The 16,948-nt window shown below is 47.3% G+C and overlaps 1 protein-coding gene across 10 annotated transcripts in view; it reads left to right on the forward strand.

The window, feature by feature from the left end:
• The window catches only part of iqsec1b (IQ motif and Sec7 domain ArfGEF 1b), a 178,570-nt gene that overhangs the window by 117,488 nt on the left and 44,134 nt on the right, over positions 1-16,948 (forward strand). Inside the window, exon 1 of one of the 10 annotated variants that reach the window (XM_064305807.1) lies at positions 8,378-8,487. The exons of 8 other annotated variants lie outside the window; for them this stretch is intronic. In XM_064305807.1, the coding sequence (XP_064161877.1) occupies positions 8,381-8,487 (107 nt within the window). In that variant the 5' untranslated portion in view covers positions 8,378-8,380. Of the gene's footprint in view, positions 1-8,377; positions 8,488-9,301; positions 9,493-16,948 lie in introns of those variants that run through there. One more of the 10 variants, XM_064305813.1, reaches the window with a different exon arrangement.

Raw genomic sequence — 16,948 nt, forward strand, 5'->3', positions numbered from 1 at the left:
TCACCGGGCGTGTTGCTGCATGTTGAAACGGGCCCCGTGTGAGCGTACATGAGCTGCTGCTCCACGGGCCTCTCTCTGAGCTGCCCTTTTGTGTTCGGCTCCTGCACAGGCCCAGTTGGCCAGCATGTGTAATTAGCAGGAAATTTGGGTTCGCGGCGATGTGGTGATGAGGTGCGCTTAATTGCCGTGACGGTGCTCAGATGACTGTCTCCGTGCAGATGGTGCCCGGTCCAGAGGAGGGGATGGCGGTAATCGGGGAAGCCGTGTGCGCATTGACAGTAGGGCAGCGCGGTGGGACCATCAATGGGGCCGGGGCAGCTGGCCTTCCCTCGCTCCCATTATGATAAATCGACAGCTCCGCGCACAGTCAGTGGTCTCCGTATAGCAATCTGTCTTCTTTCTGCGCTAATGAAAAGCAGTTTTAGCATCTGATTAGCTCTTAATATAATGCTGTGGGTGTGTGTGGGCCTGTGTGCGAGCGCGCGTGTGTGTGTGTGTTTTGTGTGTGTGCGCATTTGTTTGTGTGTATTTGTGCATGTATTATAGTATGTGTGCAGTTGTTGATGAGTGTGAATATATGTGCATAATTGTGTGTGTGTGTGTGTGCGCGCGCACACACTGAACAAGCTGCACATGATAGAAAGAGCATAGCAGCTTCTGCCTTGATAAATCATGTGATTTCTTTGGAAAGACCTGGAACATTATAAATTCATTGCAGCTTATTAGACCAAGGGAACAGATAAAGGATGGCGAGGAGGTAATGGATGTGGGGGACATTGTTAGTCGTCGCACGGTATAGTGACCGCGTTCATTTTTCACATTTAAAATGTGCATCACTGTTTCCCCGTGAGCTACTGTCAGGCAATGCGCACCGTGCCCCCATTTCACAAGCTTCCTGTGTACCTATCAGGCTGTTTCCTCAGCAACAAAAGCAGTCATGTTAGGTTGTGCTGTTTTAGAAACCGTTTTGATGAATCCACTTTGAAAATGTCAGAGCATAGTCTTCTACAGATGCACTCCTTGGGAATAATTGAAGTTCTGAAATGTTTACTCTTAACTTTTTTGTTTCTTTTTTCAAGTATTTCTGAGAGCTGAAAATGAAAGTATATACACACACACACACACATATTACACATTCTCTTTGAAACGACTCTCACTGACTGATTTGATGACGTTAAGTCTACTTGCCTGATAACTCCTGATAGTTTGTTAGAATTGCATTTACCCTTAAACAGTGTGTTTGATTAAATGCAGCCCAATATCTTTGATGCTGCATTCTTGTGATGCGCTGGTAGAAAATCTACTGTAATAGCAGTGGTCAGTGGTCTCAGTAACCACTGTGACTTTTGCCTCGCCTAATTTATTCTCCTCACGCCCAACTCGGCGTGTGTGGTAGCTGAACTATGGTAAAGCAGAGAATTTAACAAACTGAATTATGAATTGGCCTCGGATCTTCACGTGCCTTGTCCGGCAAGTGGACGAGCAGTTTCACTTGTCCCACGCCAGCACTGGTGTAAATGGTAAATGGACTGCATTTATATAGCTCTTTTATCCAAAGTGCTTTACAATTGATGCCTCTCATTCGCCAGAGCAGTTAGGGGTTAGGTGTCTTGCTCAAGGACACTTCGACACGCCCAGGGCGGGGTTTGAACCGGCAACCCTCCGACTGCCAGACAATTGGTCTTACCTCCTGAGCTATGTCGCCCCGTGTTGAACCCTGTTATGTCAAACCCTGCATTCCTGTGTCACCGAGATTCAGGAAAAAAAAAATATCTCTCTGTCGTTCGGCCCGTTCCTGAACTAAACTTACTGAACACGAAATTTGCATATGAAGTTGTTATTTTCAGAGATATTTATGTGGCAGCTCATGGACGATTTGTTTATGTGTTTTTCCTAGTATAATTGTTGGTTGTACTGTGGCGTAAACAATAAGCAGGATTCATTTCAAGCCATCCAAACACTGAGGTGGAACACGGCTTTACTCAATTAAAGTGCAGCACCGGCTTCGGATGGCAGTGTACAGTAATTCCCTGTTGGGTTCATCACAGGCAGATTGTTAGCGCTAAGCAGGGATGCGAAAGTAAGGAATGCCTGTCCATGTCAGACAGCAGGATTTTGCACAGCAGATGTCTTATGCTGCACTGACAGCACAAAAAGGCACTTTGAACATTTCCCTCAGTAATGAGGTCTGTGTAGTGTGCCTACACTGGAAAACAGACCCAGGGCACCACACACAACTGGGCGAAACTACGGAGCTTAACGGGACTAGGTTTTTGGAAAGGAAAATATGAGGATATGTTAGCACAGAGGCAGGGGAGTTTGAATAGTGCTGTCATTAATGATGAAAACCCCTGCAACAGTAGACAAAGATGAAGTTAAGCTGTTTGCTGAAGTCATCAGAGAAATGATGACAAGAAGAATTTCAAAAGCCAAGTCCCATCTTGAGCAGTTTTTCTGTAGCTATGTGAGCTAAATTGCCCTTGCGCAAATTGCAAAGTGTGTATGCAGGTACTAAGACGCATCTCTTTTGTCTACTGAAAGGGGTTTGATGCAGATGGCCTGTATTTAGTGGGGAGAGAAAACTGTTAGCCGGGATAATGAGGGTAGGAGGGCCGTTTGTTTGAGTGGCGGGTCAGCCTGGCCCAGTCTGGTTTTGGTGCGTTCAGAATGTTGAAATGGGGCGGCCTCAGTGCGTCCTGTGCTTAGAGACAGTCACTCAGCCATTTTGCCCTTACTGTCGGAGCTCAAAGCTCAGCAGAGGCGCTGCTCCGCCCCTCTCCCCGCCCCCACGATCACTGCGGGGGGCGTTATTCGCGGGTCTGCTTTAAGTAGCGGTTGCACGGCTGCCGAGGGAGGCGGCACTTAGGGAAATGACAGCGCTGCGTTCGCCGTGTCACGCTGGACTGTAAACAGTCATTACAGCCTGAGTGTTTAGCCGAGGCCCAGTGTAAACAGACATCTCTCCGTGTGTCAGTCAGTGAGGCGCTCCAGACGCTACGCCCCCCCCCCCCCACCTCTCCCCCTCCCATTGGCCCCGGTGCGTTACCGCTTCACCTCAGCGCGTCCTGCGCTCTCTCTCTCTCTGCCTGGGATCAAACTTCCACGCTGGTGCTCGCTGTAAAAACCCTGTGAATGCAGGCCTACAAAGCCCCCCCCCCATGCGATGACACACTGGCCTGGCTGCTCTGTTCTGTGCTCTGTCCTGTGACTGCGCTGTATGTGCTTTATGCATGCAGGACATGTGGTAAAGCATTCAGACAAGGCCCCCCCGCTCCCTTACGCACTGCCTAACGGCCCCTTAAGTTCCATGGCAACCACAGATTTCTCTTGCCGATGACATCATTTCGGAGCGTGGCTGGATTTCACAAGGTGGCGATACAGATGGGAAGAGAACCCACAGAATGAATAGCCTATTATGTATCTGATGGGCACCAGAAATCTTTCATCAGTTACAGGCCGTTAAAGACGACGTTTTTCTTCTATGACGCTTTTGTTCTTTACTGCATGTAGGAAATTACGTTTTTTATGTGTGCGCAAAAAAGTAATCAGGCAACCGTAATTTGACCTGCAATAATCAATTCAAAGAGAAATATAGCCGTGTGCTATAAATCCCAGTCCTTCAGTTCTAGGAATGTGGCGTATTGGACACTTTCATGGAATTTAATGCATATAAAAAAAACCTTCAGTAATTCTTAATGACGATTATGCATATTGTGTGTGACTGCTGAAATGGCACGCAGTTCGATTGGTTAGGCTGAGCCCTTTGCTGTGTTCCTACCTTTTGCTGTTTCCGTTAGATGCAGTGATCAAACCTGTTCTCAGAAGTTGTGCCAGTGAGTTGCTGGTGTGCAGTCTTCTTTAATGAGTTCCCCTGAGCGGAGCGGAGAATGCATTGGTTCTCCCTGGCTCACTCTTTCCTTGTTAATTGGTGAGCGATGGAGACCCGCTGCGGCATGTCTGCCACAACCTCTCCATCACTTGAGGAGAGACGTCTGCACGTACCGACGCTCTATTTTTAAAGCCTGTTCAGTCCTGTCCTCCTGACAGCGATGCGAAGCTGTTTTGCTTTTAAACGGTGAGCCACAGCTTTTACAAATGACTACCTTAATAAATGACACTGCAGTCTGATTCAGTAAGTAGCGCATTAAATGCTTTTTAACTGTGGGTACACAGTACACAAGTTTTCTAATTGTGCATGAAGCGAGGGGAACCTACTTATCAGTGCTATTAAAATCTTGTCCAGCCTGACAGTATAATTCTGTAATAAAAATCAGCTGATATGTTCACCTCACTGTGAACATTTCTGTTTCACTGAAGGGACAGAAATATGAATGGCTGTATGTTAGCTCCCTCTAGTGGTGATTCTCAATGTTATTATTTCACTGCTGGCTCCATCATTGTGATAATTCAATTATACTGAACTAAATGGCTCTTCATGTTGATACAGGAAATTGTATTTGGTTTATGGGCCCATATAAACTATCTGGTTACTGTTAGTGTGTGAGTTAAAATAAATTGAGCAATATGTCATACGTGAACTGCAAGCTTGTTACAACCCTTGTTCTTTTGCTTCTTTTCTGACGGGGAGTTTTTTTTTTCTGATTATATTAACGCATGGCAGGCTGTTTCATTCAAGAAAGATTCTTCTGTATGGTAACATGAATGGAAGAGGGAGAGATTTTGACTGGTCCAGCTGAGGCGAAATGTGTTGAATGACACAGCAGTACCCAAGGCCCTGATACAGGTGCCAGCAGATCCGAACATCATGAAAGTATAAATACAAAATTAAATAAAGGTTATGTTTAAAAATCATGCCACATCGCCGCCCTTCACCGCAGACGGGACACGCGATGCGTCTGTCATCTGAGACCGCCCGGTTTCCCGGCTGCTCGTTTCTGGTGCGCCGGATACCGAACCCGAATCGGAGAAGCGCGCCTTCGAACGGAACCGGGCGCAGGTCGTATCGAGTCTCCGCTTGAGCGACGGGCTGTCGCCGTGGCGATGCGCTGGAAAGCGATGGCTAATCAGCAGCGCGTCAGCAGCATTGTTGAGGGGAGGTCAGGTCCCAGGGAGGCAGATTCGCTCATGAATCATGCATGGGCTCCTCGCTGCGGCAGAGCCGGTAGCCGGGGGCTGAGCGGGGCCGAGCGTGGCTCGCATCCTCCGTAGACCGTGGGTCTGAGGCAGAGAAGCACCCTCTGAGAGTGAATGCCATCCTTTACTAGTTGGTAAAAACACTAAGCCCAGTCTTAGCACAGCTCTGCTGAGGGTAAAAACACCAGGCCCAGTCTTAGCACAGCTCTGCTGAGGGTAAAAACACCAGGCCCAGTCTTAGCACAGCTCTGCTGAGGGTAAAAACACCAGGCCCAGTCTTAGCACAGCTCTGCTGAGGGTAAAAACACCAGGCCCAGTCTTAGCACAGCTCTGCTGAGGGTAAAAACACCAGGCCCAGTCTTAGCACAGCTCTGCTGAGGGTAAAAACACCAGGCCCAGTCTTAGCACAGCTCTGCTGAGGGTAAAAACACCAGGCCCAGTGTTAGCACAGCTCAGCTGAGGGTAAAAACACCAGGCCCAGTGTTAGCACAGCTCTGCTGAGGGTAAAAACACCAGGCCCAGTGTTAGCACAGCTCAGCTGAGGGTAAAAACACCAGGCCCAGTCTTAGCACAGCTCTGCTGAGGGTAAAAACACCAGGCCCAGTGTTAGCACAGCTCTGCTGAGGGTAAAAACACCAGGCCCAGTGTTAGCACAGCTCTGCTGAGGGTAAAAACACCAGGCCCAGTCTTAGCACAGCTCTGCTGAGGGTAAAAACACCAGGCCCAGTGTTAGCACAGCTCTGCTGAGGGTAAAAACACCAGGCCCAGTGTTAGCACAGCTCTGCTGAGGGTAAAAACACCAGGCCCAGTGTTAGCACAGCTCTACTGAGGGTTAAAACACCAGGCCCAGTGTTAGCACAGCTCTACTGAGGGTTAAAACACCAGGCCCAGTCTTAGCACAGCTCTGCTGAGGGTAAAAACACCAGGCCCAGTCTTAGCACAGCTCAGCTGAGGGTAAAAACACCAGGCCCAGTCTTAGCACAGCTCTGCTGAGGATAAAAACACCAGGCCCAGTCTTAGCACAGCTCTGCTGAGGGTAAAAACACCAGGCCCAGTGTTAGCACAGCTCTGCTGAGGGTAAAAACACCAGGCCCAGTGTTAGCACAGCTCTGCTGAGGGTAAAAACACCAGGCCCAGTGTTAGCACAGCTCAGCTGAGGGTAAAAACACCAGGCCCAGTCTTAGCACAGCTCAGCTGAGGGTAAAAACACCAGGCCCAGTGTTAGCACAGCTCAGCTGAGGGTAAAAACACCAGGCCCAGTGTTAGCACAGCCCTGCAGACCCTCCTCCCTGCCCTCTGGAAGCCATTTCAAGCCCTGTTTATGAGCTTTCCTTGGTACATCAACAATATAATTCAGAAGAAAATTTACATCTTTTTATCCTTTTACTAAGATTATTTTCTCAGAAATACAGACCCCAAAATAGAGACCATAAATATTCTGCCCTATATTGGTTCTGTGTTCTGTGTCATAGATGGGTTGGGTGGAGTGGGCGAATAAACTGCCGGAAATTCGCTCTGTGGGGCTTTTTCTCACTGGGGTTTTCCAAGGCTGTGTCATCACTTTCTAATTCAAGGAAGTTATTCTACTGTGAAAATTAAATTGCGACATCTTCTCCCCTAAGAACTGTGTGGCAAATCCATAATCGCATCAAATATGTTGCTTGTGTGCCATGTTGATGGTCATTAATCCAATAATCTGTGATTAGTGTGCGCGCGATGCCATACAGGGTGATTCATTGAATGAAGGCAGTGCTTCACTTGGGCTGAAAGAGGTTTGTCACAGCAGTATTAAGAAAGAAGAATGTGTGCTGATATCTTAATGGTCTAGGGAGATAATGAGTAAAGATAACTACCCAATGTTGTACTCAGATGTCATCATTAATGACTATATGATGGCTGAGATTTTACAGGTGATTTTTTTTTACTTATGTTTTACCTCAGGGCCATTTGTAAATGTCCCACTTTTGCAGTAACTTCTCCCTTGAATTTCATAAAAGCTTACGCCTGAGAATTTTGTTCATTCAAACCATTGGGATAGTTGTTCACTTGTCACCCATCCTGCTAACTTACTACAAGGAAGCAGAGGGACAGTTACCTCAGATCCCGATCCCGAGTGTAGCTTCCCCTTGGCAGTACTCACAGTTCTGATGCTTAATAGGATTCTGAAGTGCGCTCTCTGCACCACTCAGGGTCGCACATTCTTCCCGATTCGTTGGCGCACGACAGTGCGTGATTCACAGGCACGGGTGAGTTAATGTGCGTGACAGCCGAAGGTGGTCCGAGGTGAGAGGCTGCTTCGCGAAGAGGGACACGGAGAGCGGTCGGAGGGGCATAGTGCGCTGCGTCATTCTGTCCTTCCTCTCCTCTCCTTTCCTGTTGCCTGCCTGCCTGCCAGCTTGCAGTCCTCTCCACGGAGATTAACTTCGAAATTTATTTTCCGTTCCCTGTTTAATTATTCTTCTAGCTTACATCAGGCTGTTTCCAAGGAGCTCTGTCGGTTTATGAGTCTTTATGGGTGGGGAGGGGTCGGCGTGATGGTTACCACGGGGACAGGGAATTCCAAGGTCTCGAGAGGATCATGTGATGTGTCTGTACTGGGAGAGGTCCAGTTTGAAGCACTGGTGGTTATCCTGGTGTGCATCTCGGAAAGGCACAGCAATATTTTGCTTCATTAGGTCGTGTTCTTCTCACCCAGGAAAAGTGAAATGAAACATTTCAGCATGTGCAAAAATACTCAGAAAGAAGATTACTTTCCAGAATAATCTCACCCCAAAAACTGGGTGTTCTTTTTTTGCGAACTCTACAGAGGATTGTGAAATTCATTAAGCTTTTGGGAAGAAAAAGTTGAGTTTCTTCTGTGTAATAGATGTACGAAACCCCAGGGGAAGCTGTCAGGAGCTCTGTATGCATGTGCATTAGTGTGGAACATTAATTTTCCAGCGCTCAAAAGCACGTCATTAGATAAAATTGTAGGCCTATCCGATTCTACTGCAGGGGCCTTTGCCCTGTAAGGAAGGCAAACAAGCTTGAGTCATGGTGCTGTTACTCTGTAGGAGTAACTTCTCTGGCCTATTGACTATGAAGCTCTTTCAAGTATTGCCGTTGAAGACTTGGTCCCGTGTAATGTTTTTAAAAGCTAAGCTGAACTTGAGCCAATCAGGGACACCACCTGTCAAAAGCAACAATCCCATTACTGTTAATCCCACGAACGGGAGTCAGAGGAAAACGCACGGACCAGTAATCGTGCCCTGAGGTGGGTGGGGAGCGCATTCTGTACCGCCTCCTGATGGAGAGGGTTGGGGAACAGGGGCGTCAGATTGTCAGGTATTCGTACCTCGCTGGAATGCCACCGCCGATGTCTCTGCTTGCCTGCCACCGCGTGCTGCTGCCACAGTAAGTGTTGGGGTGGATATGCACTTGGACATGACAGGACTGAGCATCTTTAGCAGGTTTCTGTCTGACAAAATAGTGCAAGCAAAAAGAAGCTAAGCGAGATGGAGAGCAGCTGTGCTCAGACGAGGCTGTGCAAGGTTGAGGGTTAGTCTTCGTTTTTCTCTTCTGTTGTCATCCTCCTTTCCTGATGGAATCGCTTGTTTGTGTGAAGTGGCACTTGTGTGGGTGTGTGCTGGGGCACATATGGCTCAGATCTCTAATGTTGTCGTAGTGATCCTCCGCCCCCTCTCTCTTCTCCTCTGACCTATCCTCTCCTCTCTTCTTTCTTCTCCTCGCCTGCTTTCTTTCTTGTCCTCTCCTCTCCTCTCTTCTCTGTCCTCTCCTCTCCTTTCTTTGCTGCTGCTTACAGCTCCCCCACTCCTCTTCTGCTTGTCCAGGAACGAGCAGTGACCTTGCAGTGCTGCCTCGTAGCACGCAGCACACAGCATCAGGCACAACACACAGAACCAGCAGATCCACACTGTTCACAGCCGTGCTGACGGGGAAAAGAAAGAGAGAGAGAGAGGGAGAGAGAGAGGGGGGGAAAAGAGAGATGGAGGGTGTGATGAAGTAAGGGGGAGGGGGAGAGAGCAGAGAGCTGGAGAGGGAAAGTGAGTGACAGAGAGAGTGAGAGAGAGAGAGAGAGAGAGGGGAGAGGGAGGAGGGGTAGAGAGCCTCAGGGCCCAGCCCAGCCCAGCTCATCGTTGTTTAGGTGAACGTGCAGATCAGTTAATCCGTCGGCTGGAGGTCCCTGGCGCTCTCTCTGTCATCCCAGCCTCGCGGCTCCCCCCACCCTGCCATCCGCCGGACGCCGCCGCTTCCCTCTCCCCCTAGCCGCTGTTACGCCAAGCCTACCGCAGAGAGAGAGAGAGAGAGAGAGAGGGAGAGAGGGAGAGCGTCCCGGCTCCGGCAGGGCGCTGCTGATGTTTTTGCCGGTCTCCGGCCGGAGGGAGGAAGCTCTGAGAGGTAGGTGGATTTACAGCAAGGGAGCGGGTGTGTGGAGCTGGTACAGAGCGTGTTCGGAGCGTGTGCGGAGCGGGTGCGGGGCGCGCGCGGAGCGGGTGCAGAGCGGGTGCGGTGCGGGTGCGGGTGCGGGGCAGGCGCTCGCCGGGCTGCCGCAGCAGCAGCAGCCGGTGTTTACGGGGCGCAGGCTCGGCAGGTGCCAGGCAGCGCAGACTGCAGCTGCGCGGGCGCGCTGCTCCTGCATTCCGTAGTCTGATGTCATCCGCGCTGTGATGCGGCGCAGCCGGAGGACACGGGGCTTTGCTTAGTAAGCGGAACGGGCGCCTTAACTTCCAGCTTTAAAAAAAAAAGCAACCGGCCTCTCATGCCCCTCAGTCGTGAGCAAGCCTGGTCTCCCCGGGGAGCCACATACATTCCTGCCAGGGGTGTGGAGAGAGAGAGAGCGAGAAAGGGGGAGAGGGAGAGGGGAGAGGAAGAGAGAGGGGGAGAGAGGGAGAGGGAGAGAAAGAGAGAGGGGGAGAGAGGGAGAGGAAGAGAGAGGGAGAGAGAGGGAGAGGCCGTCCTCCTTTTGTGGCTTTTCAATTAAACGTATGGCTGTGCCGAGGCGGCTCGGTGATGAATGCACATTGATTTCTGAAATTGTTCCTGAGATTGCACATTACATCAGGCCCTTCCCAATTTGTGGAAATGGCTGACCTAAACAAATTACGCTCGCTTACCGAATGGACAGCCTCCCTCGCCCTGCCATTAGAACTAATTAAATGTACCCTGCATGATGCTCTTTATTTCTCCCTCTCGTTCTTTCTCTCTCTCTCTCTCTCTCTCTCTCTCTCTCCTCTCTTGCTTGCTCCCTCTCTCTCACACATTTGGACTTATGTTGAAACCAGTTTATTCTGTTTCTACAGCACTTTTTTGTGTGTGTGGGGGGGGGAGGGGTGTATTTGTATATTTTTTCCCTTGAGGGGATTTTGAGTTTTGGAGATTATGCTCCATTAATCTGCTTTGTATCTGATAATGCAGTAATAATGAAATTCTCTGTGGTTATGCACAAGTGCTGAATCAGCTGGGGTCTCCTGTTGTTGTGCTGATAAATGCTTTAAGCACGTGAGCCTATTTTATTCAAGTTATCGCAGATTCAAATGGATGTTGACACCAGAGTAAAAATGTGGGTATTTCAGAGGCATAACATTATATGTTTTATCAGGTTACAGTTAATAGATAACATATTAAAGTTATTCTTGTTTTATAGTTGGTAAATGAAAACAGAAGGCCCAGTAAAGGCTGATAACACCTTTGTTTTTCGGAAAGATTCCTGATACTGACACGTCACTTCCCCTTCTGTGTTTGTTGCTTTTTTCTGCCTCTGCAGGTGAAATAAAATAGGAAAGATGTTATCTTGTCTACTCATGAGCCCTGCATGTTAGCAGCGTCTTTGAAATAGTGTTGTTGTGTCTTAAATTTAGATTTGTTTTGTCTGTTTTTGGGTGTGTGTATATTTTCTCTCTTTTTTGGGGAGGGGGGGTGGGCAGGTATAATAACCAGGCTAAAGTCATTATTGTTCAGTGGCAAGAATTCCCCGCTCTCTTGCCCTGATAAAATGGAACCCACAACATTATCTGCCATATTATTATATTACATTATCTCTAAAGGGGATGAGCTGAAAATGCCAGACTGGCTGCTCTGTGTTCATCTGAGAGGGAGGAAGAACACAGGAGAGCGTTCTTCACCTCCTCCAGAATTCACCTTGTTATTAAGAGGCGGACCGAGGCAGGCTGTCTGTCTCTCTGAAGGGAAGAGCTGGGCTGTGACTCACCAGCATGTGCACAGAGGTCATCCTTCCTTTTCTTCAGCACCATCAGCACTTGGGAGCCTGCGCTCTGAAGGTTGTGCATACAAACAGTTGTCCTATTTTTCGAAGGCCGCGTAAAGGGAAAACAAGGCAGCACTGATCCTCAGGAACAGCAAGGGCTCCTCTGAAGGTAAATCCCTGGACGAGAGTTCTATAATTCCAGAAGATGGAGTGCTTTCTGTGTCAGTGGTACTTTTCTCAAGGTGTCTTCCACTGGTAGGATGATGCAGCAGTTTTTAACACTGGAATCTTTTATGTGAAAGAGTGTGAGTATGAGATGTTGTTGTTTTTGTCATTATGATGAGTATTATTAGTAGTAAAAGCAGCATGTATGTGTTTATGTTTGTATTATTATGGAGAAGTACATAAGGAATCAGTTGGAAAACAGAGTGTTGTTTGTTTGCAGTTGTTATTTTTGTCTCATCAATGTTTGAACAGGCTGAGTTGACTGCGTTTAGACAGTACTGTTCTGATGTGTGTGGCATCACAGGAGTAGTCCCATAAATCTTTCCTGTGTACTGTAAATCATAATCAAAACAAATTTATGTTTGTGAAGGGCCGGAGGAAGCTAAAACAGAGCATTAAAAAGTGTAGCATTACCATAGATCAAATGCTGACTGATGGCAAAGTGGTTTGGAATTACCTTTGGCTCCCTCGGTTTGCATAAGCAGAACAGTAAGGGATGTTTAGCTCTACCTGGCCTTTTGCAAAAGGTGTCAAAATTGTCAAGCGTCAGCAGGTTCGTACTGCATGTGACCTGCAACATGTCTCCAAACTCCCGAACCTTAACATGCCTTCTCAACTCCAGCCTGTATAAAGCATACAATTATTTTGATAGTATTCAAGTTTGAAGTCTTAAAATTGCATACAGGATCCTAAATCACTACACAGTTTAAATTCAGTGCCAGTTTGCGCGTGACCTCCTGAGTTGTTTTCATTTATTGGAGTCAACAGCGACTCATTATACATTCAAATGAGCCTGACACCATTAACCTTTAAAAGATCTGAGCCTCAGTTGTTGTCTAATGTACTTCCTTTGCCCCCTGTGAATTTAAGTGAAGGGAAATTTTACAGGAAGGGACTGTGTAAGGTTCCTATTTTTCAGTGCAAAGCGTGGGAGTGGTAGAAAGATGATGTGACATTGAACTGCTTTGGACAGGCACATTCTCGGTAGACAAGTTATCTTCGGGCAGCTCCAAAGGGGCCACACTTGGGTGACTTGCAGAGCTCTCGAATACTAAGGTCAGGACTTCATGGTAGCTATATTCAGCTCAGGTTTCTTTTGGAGGCTGTATTTACGGTAACTGTATCTCAGAGCCGTTATTGACAGTTTGTGGCTTGAGGACTCCGTAATAACCAAGTGCGTCTCAAAGTCATTATTCAAGGTTTGTGGCTTCTGGTAAACGTGGTCTACCTCGCTTTGAGACAGACTGGCCAAATATTTTGTTGTTATATCAATCAGGGACAAGACTGGCTGACACGCCATTGTCATAGCCTTGCCTCATTCTACAATTCATTTCATCCATCGCTGAACCGACCCCCTCAATCTGGACTTGTAATCTGCAACTCATTGGTCATGCCGTTCCTTCAGATCCCTGGCCTTGTTTCTCTGGGTTGTCTCTGCGTGAAAGAGAAATGAGTTCCAACTTGTACCTTCACAGTGAAATGAAGATTAAATATTGATTAGTAATGCATACATAATGGCAGCAATTCTTGTTTAATCATTTGAAAGCTTTTGCTGAAAGTAGGGCCTGTTCATGTTTGCATGGTCACCTCACTAGACCAGCTTTATGCTTTTAATAAATATCATAAATATCAAATATGTAGTAATTTAAGTAATAATGAGGGTTTATTTCATGAAGAATGTCGAATGTATTTTTTACGCATTTTTATTTTCAGTAAAGTATAGTAAAAGCATTAGGCTATCTCACACACTAAATGGCTGGAACAACATGGTTGTGTGAAGGTGCAATGTGATGTGACATTATTTGGTAAATAAAGAGGCCTTTACATTGGGAGTCTGTAGCACCTTTTTGTGCCTGAAGCCAGCACATCAGACTACTGCTTTCACAGTGGACCCGCTGTTCCCAGACCTCTGCCAAGCAAAACTTTCCAGCAACGCAGTCCCATGAAAAGCTGGTTTCCTGCTGTTTGTGAAGCGGGTTTCTCTCTCCCGCTACTTCTCCCTCTAATTCCATCCCTCCCTCCCTCGCTCGCTAGGCGTTCCTCTCTCCCCCAGCCCTGATTAGTATGTCCTGGTGGGGGTTGGAAAATCCCTGCTAATCGAGGGGCTTAAATAATTAGCCCAATGGAGGAAACTGATTTGCTGGCCAAAGGGATCCGCCCTCCGCTTCTGTGTTTGCAGTGCGATGTCGATTGTTCGTCAGGCGTGCGGACACTGACGCACTTCTAAGAATGGTGTTTGAAGTGCTGTGTTTTCAGATGATTTTATGTTCCTTTGTGTCCTTCCTTTGGAAAGCATTGATGCTGTGATAACAAGGTACAGCTCTTCTTTTATGCCAAAAAAAATGACTGCCACTCATTAAGACTTGCACTGTGCTCGAACATGAAGGGATGATGTGCCAGAGTGATGTTTTCTCCTCACAAAGGTGCTCTAAAATGCATTACATATCCAGACAGAGCATGGTGCACTGGACTATGCCCAGTGATGCAGGGGTCATATTTCGCCCTCTCATTATGGTGCTGTCGCAAAGCACAAAGACCTCAGACACATTGGGGAAGGTCACTGACAGTCGATCGGTCCGCAGCCAAGACTGCCACCCATCACAATGACCGCAAGGACGCCGTGAGAGAGAAAAATTCCTCCCAGATGTGCAGTTGACTGCTCTCTTCTTCCATTGCCTGCTGAATCTCTCATAACAGTGATTACCAGCACATTAAGGGTTAACCTGCTCCTGCTCGTGCTCGTGTGCCTGCCTATGAGACTTATTCCAGATTTACGACCAGGATAGAGCTCCTCTCTGTAATCTGTTTTTCTGCTTTGCTTGGAATGCACACATATTTTCTGCACGCTGTCCAACTAATTGGTGTTTGTCCTTGGCGTTTTCCATTACTGTAGATGCAGTAATAGGTTTTTTAGCTTCGACTCAGGGTTTCCCAGTTTTTGGACGGCAAACAGAGGGACAGCACTGCACTCCCTCTTCTGGAAATCAGCGATGGGTTTGTTACACTGTTTGGGTTAGATGAACAGAGGGGTGAATTAGTCACTGCTGGGTCATTTGTAAAGAAGACGTTTAGTGAAAGCACATGCCAGAGTCTTACTACATCTGTTCCACACTCTGACTGTAATTGGGCTTCTCATAAAGTCAATGAATTGTTCTCAAAAAAGTTTATTGAGCTGAAAAATGGAACTGGATGTGACCTTTTTTAACTTATACAGATCTAAAAAAAAGCTGGTTATTTTAAAGGCAGCATTTGCAGGTTATTGGGAGTGGCCCTTGTGGGATGGTATGAGTTTGGCTTGGAGAGGACAGTGGTGTTGGTGCTGAATCAGTGGAGGTAGAGGAGGAGGAGGAGGAGGAGCAGGAAGTGATTGGAGTAGTGTGAGGTTCCTGCCACAGGGTGTGTATGTTCTGAGGCAGTCTCCTTATTGTGGTAGTGCTCGTGACCTCAACTGTATGTTAAGAATGAGCCCTAAAGGCAGGGACGGCCGGCCACAAGGAGTGTCAGCTTGTACTGTATATCCGTTACGTCAAATTTGGCAGATTCACGGGAGCCAGGCCGCCTTCCCAAAATATGCTGGGACTTGTGTTCAGCATGGAGGCCCTCAGGGCCCGATTAGGGTTTTTTTTTTCCTGGAAAAAAAAGAAAATCTTTCACTAAACCACTACTTGATCCTTCCGTTTGCTGGTCCCTATGATCTTGATGTTTCTTGTCCGTTTTGGTGCAGTTTACCCACCTTTATCTAAAGAGATTCTCTCCTGACTCTTTTAGAGAACGGTGGAATGGGAGTAGGAATGTGGGCGTTGGAGACAAGTAGCCCATCGTATAGGCTAGCTTTTTTGTTTTAGGTGCCATTCATGAAGACAAAAGGCTGGCGGGGGAGTTCGGCGTTCTTCTCTCCCAAGATACTGTACGCATTTTTCTTTTCTTCCTGAAAAACAATCGCCCTTCTTTCCTTCCTGAAATGTCTTTCCTCGTGACATCCTCCCTTTTTAAAAACTATAATACACTGTAGTTCTGCTGACTGGCCTTCCTTTTTTACTGGAAGAGGAAAGGGTTGAATGCACTCTAATCGCAGCCTTTAGAGGATATGAACAGCCAGGTCAGTACATCTGCGCAGGGGTAATGCATTTCTTTAAAACCTCGTGTAGCTACTGCACACCTTTTGAATGGTCTTCATTGACCTGAATGAGACATTATTTGGATAAAACAATGAGACTGCATTAAATGCTAAATATTGGTCCTTACGCTAAAGCACAAAGTTGTTTGAACTGTACAGTCACCCTGGCGATCAGAACGTATTGTAAAATTTTTGTGTTTCAAAACCGCCGTTTATTTGAAACGGCTCGGGGCATGTTTCACAACAGTCTTCTGGGAAAGCATGCTGCTTATCTTCACGCCAGCGTGTCACACCCTTACGGAAGTCTAAACTTCCTTGGTAACCATCGGTTCAGTGTTGCTGACTCCCTCCCGTTCGCATGGCTTGTTTGTGCTCCTGTACGCCGGGGGACGGCTCAGATTTGCGACGTTTTGGAAAAAAGAGAGGGCTGACACCAGGGCAGGATTTCCTTTGACAAACGGGCGAACGCCTGACACTGCAAGTTGTCCAAACATCTGGCTGTAGCAGAGAGATCGGCGGATTAGCGGTATTGTTCTGGGAGGTGAAGGTCTTCATGGAGCCCTGTTGTCTCAGAGGAGAGCAGCGTAAAACAGTCATGGCAGGCTGAGCCCCTTTGGGGACCAAGACTTTTGCCTGGAGGTCAGCTACCAGCCATTACATCACTGATCTGTGCTTAAGTGAATCTCAGCCACCAACCTCTTCATCACCAGCTCTGTAGTCTATGGATAATATTCACCAAACCCGTCATCACCAGTTCTGCTGTCTAGTCGGTGGAAACATGGTAAGCAATATAGCAGCAGGCTGTGCAGCTATTCTGGCCATTATTCTGTGAAGAAGGTGGTAAGGAAGGGATGATATTGCATTTGAAACAGTTGTTCCAATGTGCAAATGATCCAAATCTGTCTCATTCTCTGTTTTCCGTACTGCCTGTTAACTGGTTTTAAACTAGCTTTTAAAAAAATGCCTTTTTGTAATCATCACTACTCCATCTATGATGATGCAATGATGACGGTTCTGTCGAGGCTCTTTTGAATTGATTACTATGTCCAGTGTTTGTTAGGATTGGACTCACACATGCATCGTGCAAACGCATCTGTTTCGGTGTCATTAGGGGAAACCCCTTCCAGTCCTTTTGGACTGACATAAATTTTGTTGACTAAACCATGTTCCAACTTTTTAAAATCTGTCCTCTTAGTCTCTTATTTTTTGTGCTTTGGCCATCTGTCTGTGTCTCTGTCTTGAGGAAAAGTCTAGGAATTCCCAGCCCAAGAGGCTGATTTGGCTCAGATTAGCCTGTGAGCGACCAC

This window comes from Anguilla rostrata, chromosome 13 (assembly GCF_018555375.3).
Source record: "Anguilla rostrata isolate EN2019 chromosome 13, ASM1855537v3, whole genome shotgun sequence".
NCBI classification, from domain to species: domain Eukaryota; kingdom Metazoa; phylum Chordata; class Actinopteri; order Anguilliformes; family Anguillidae; genus Anguilla; species Anguilla rostrata.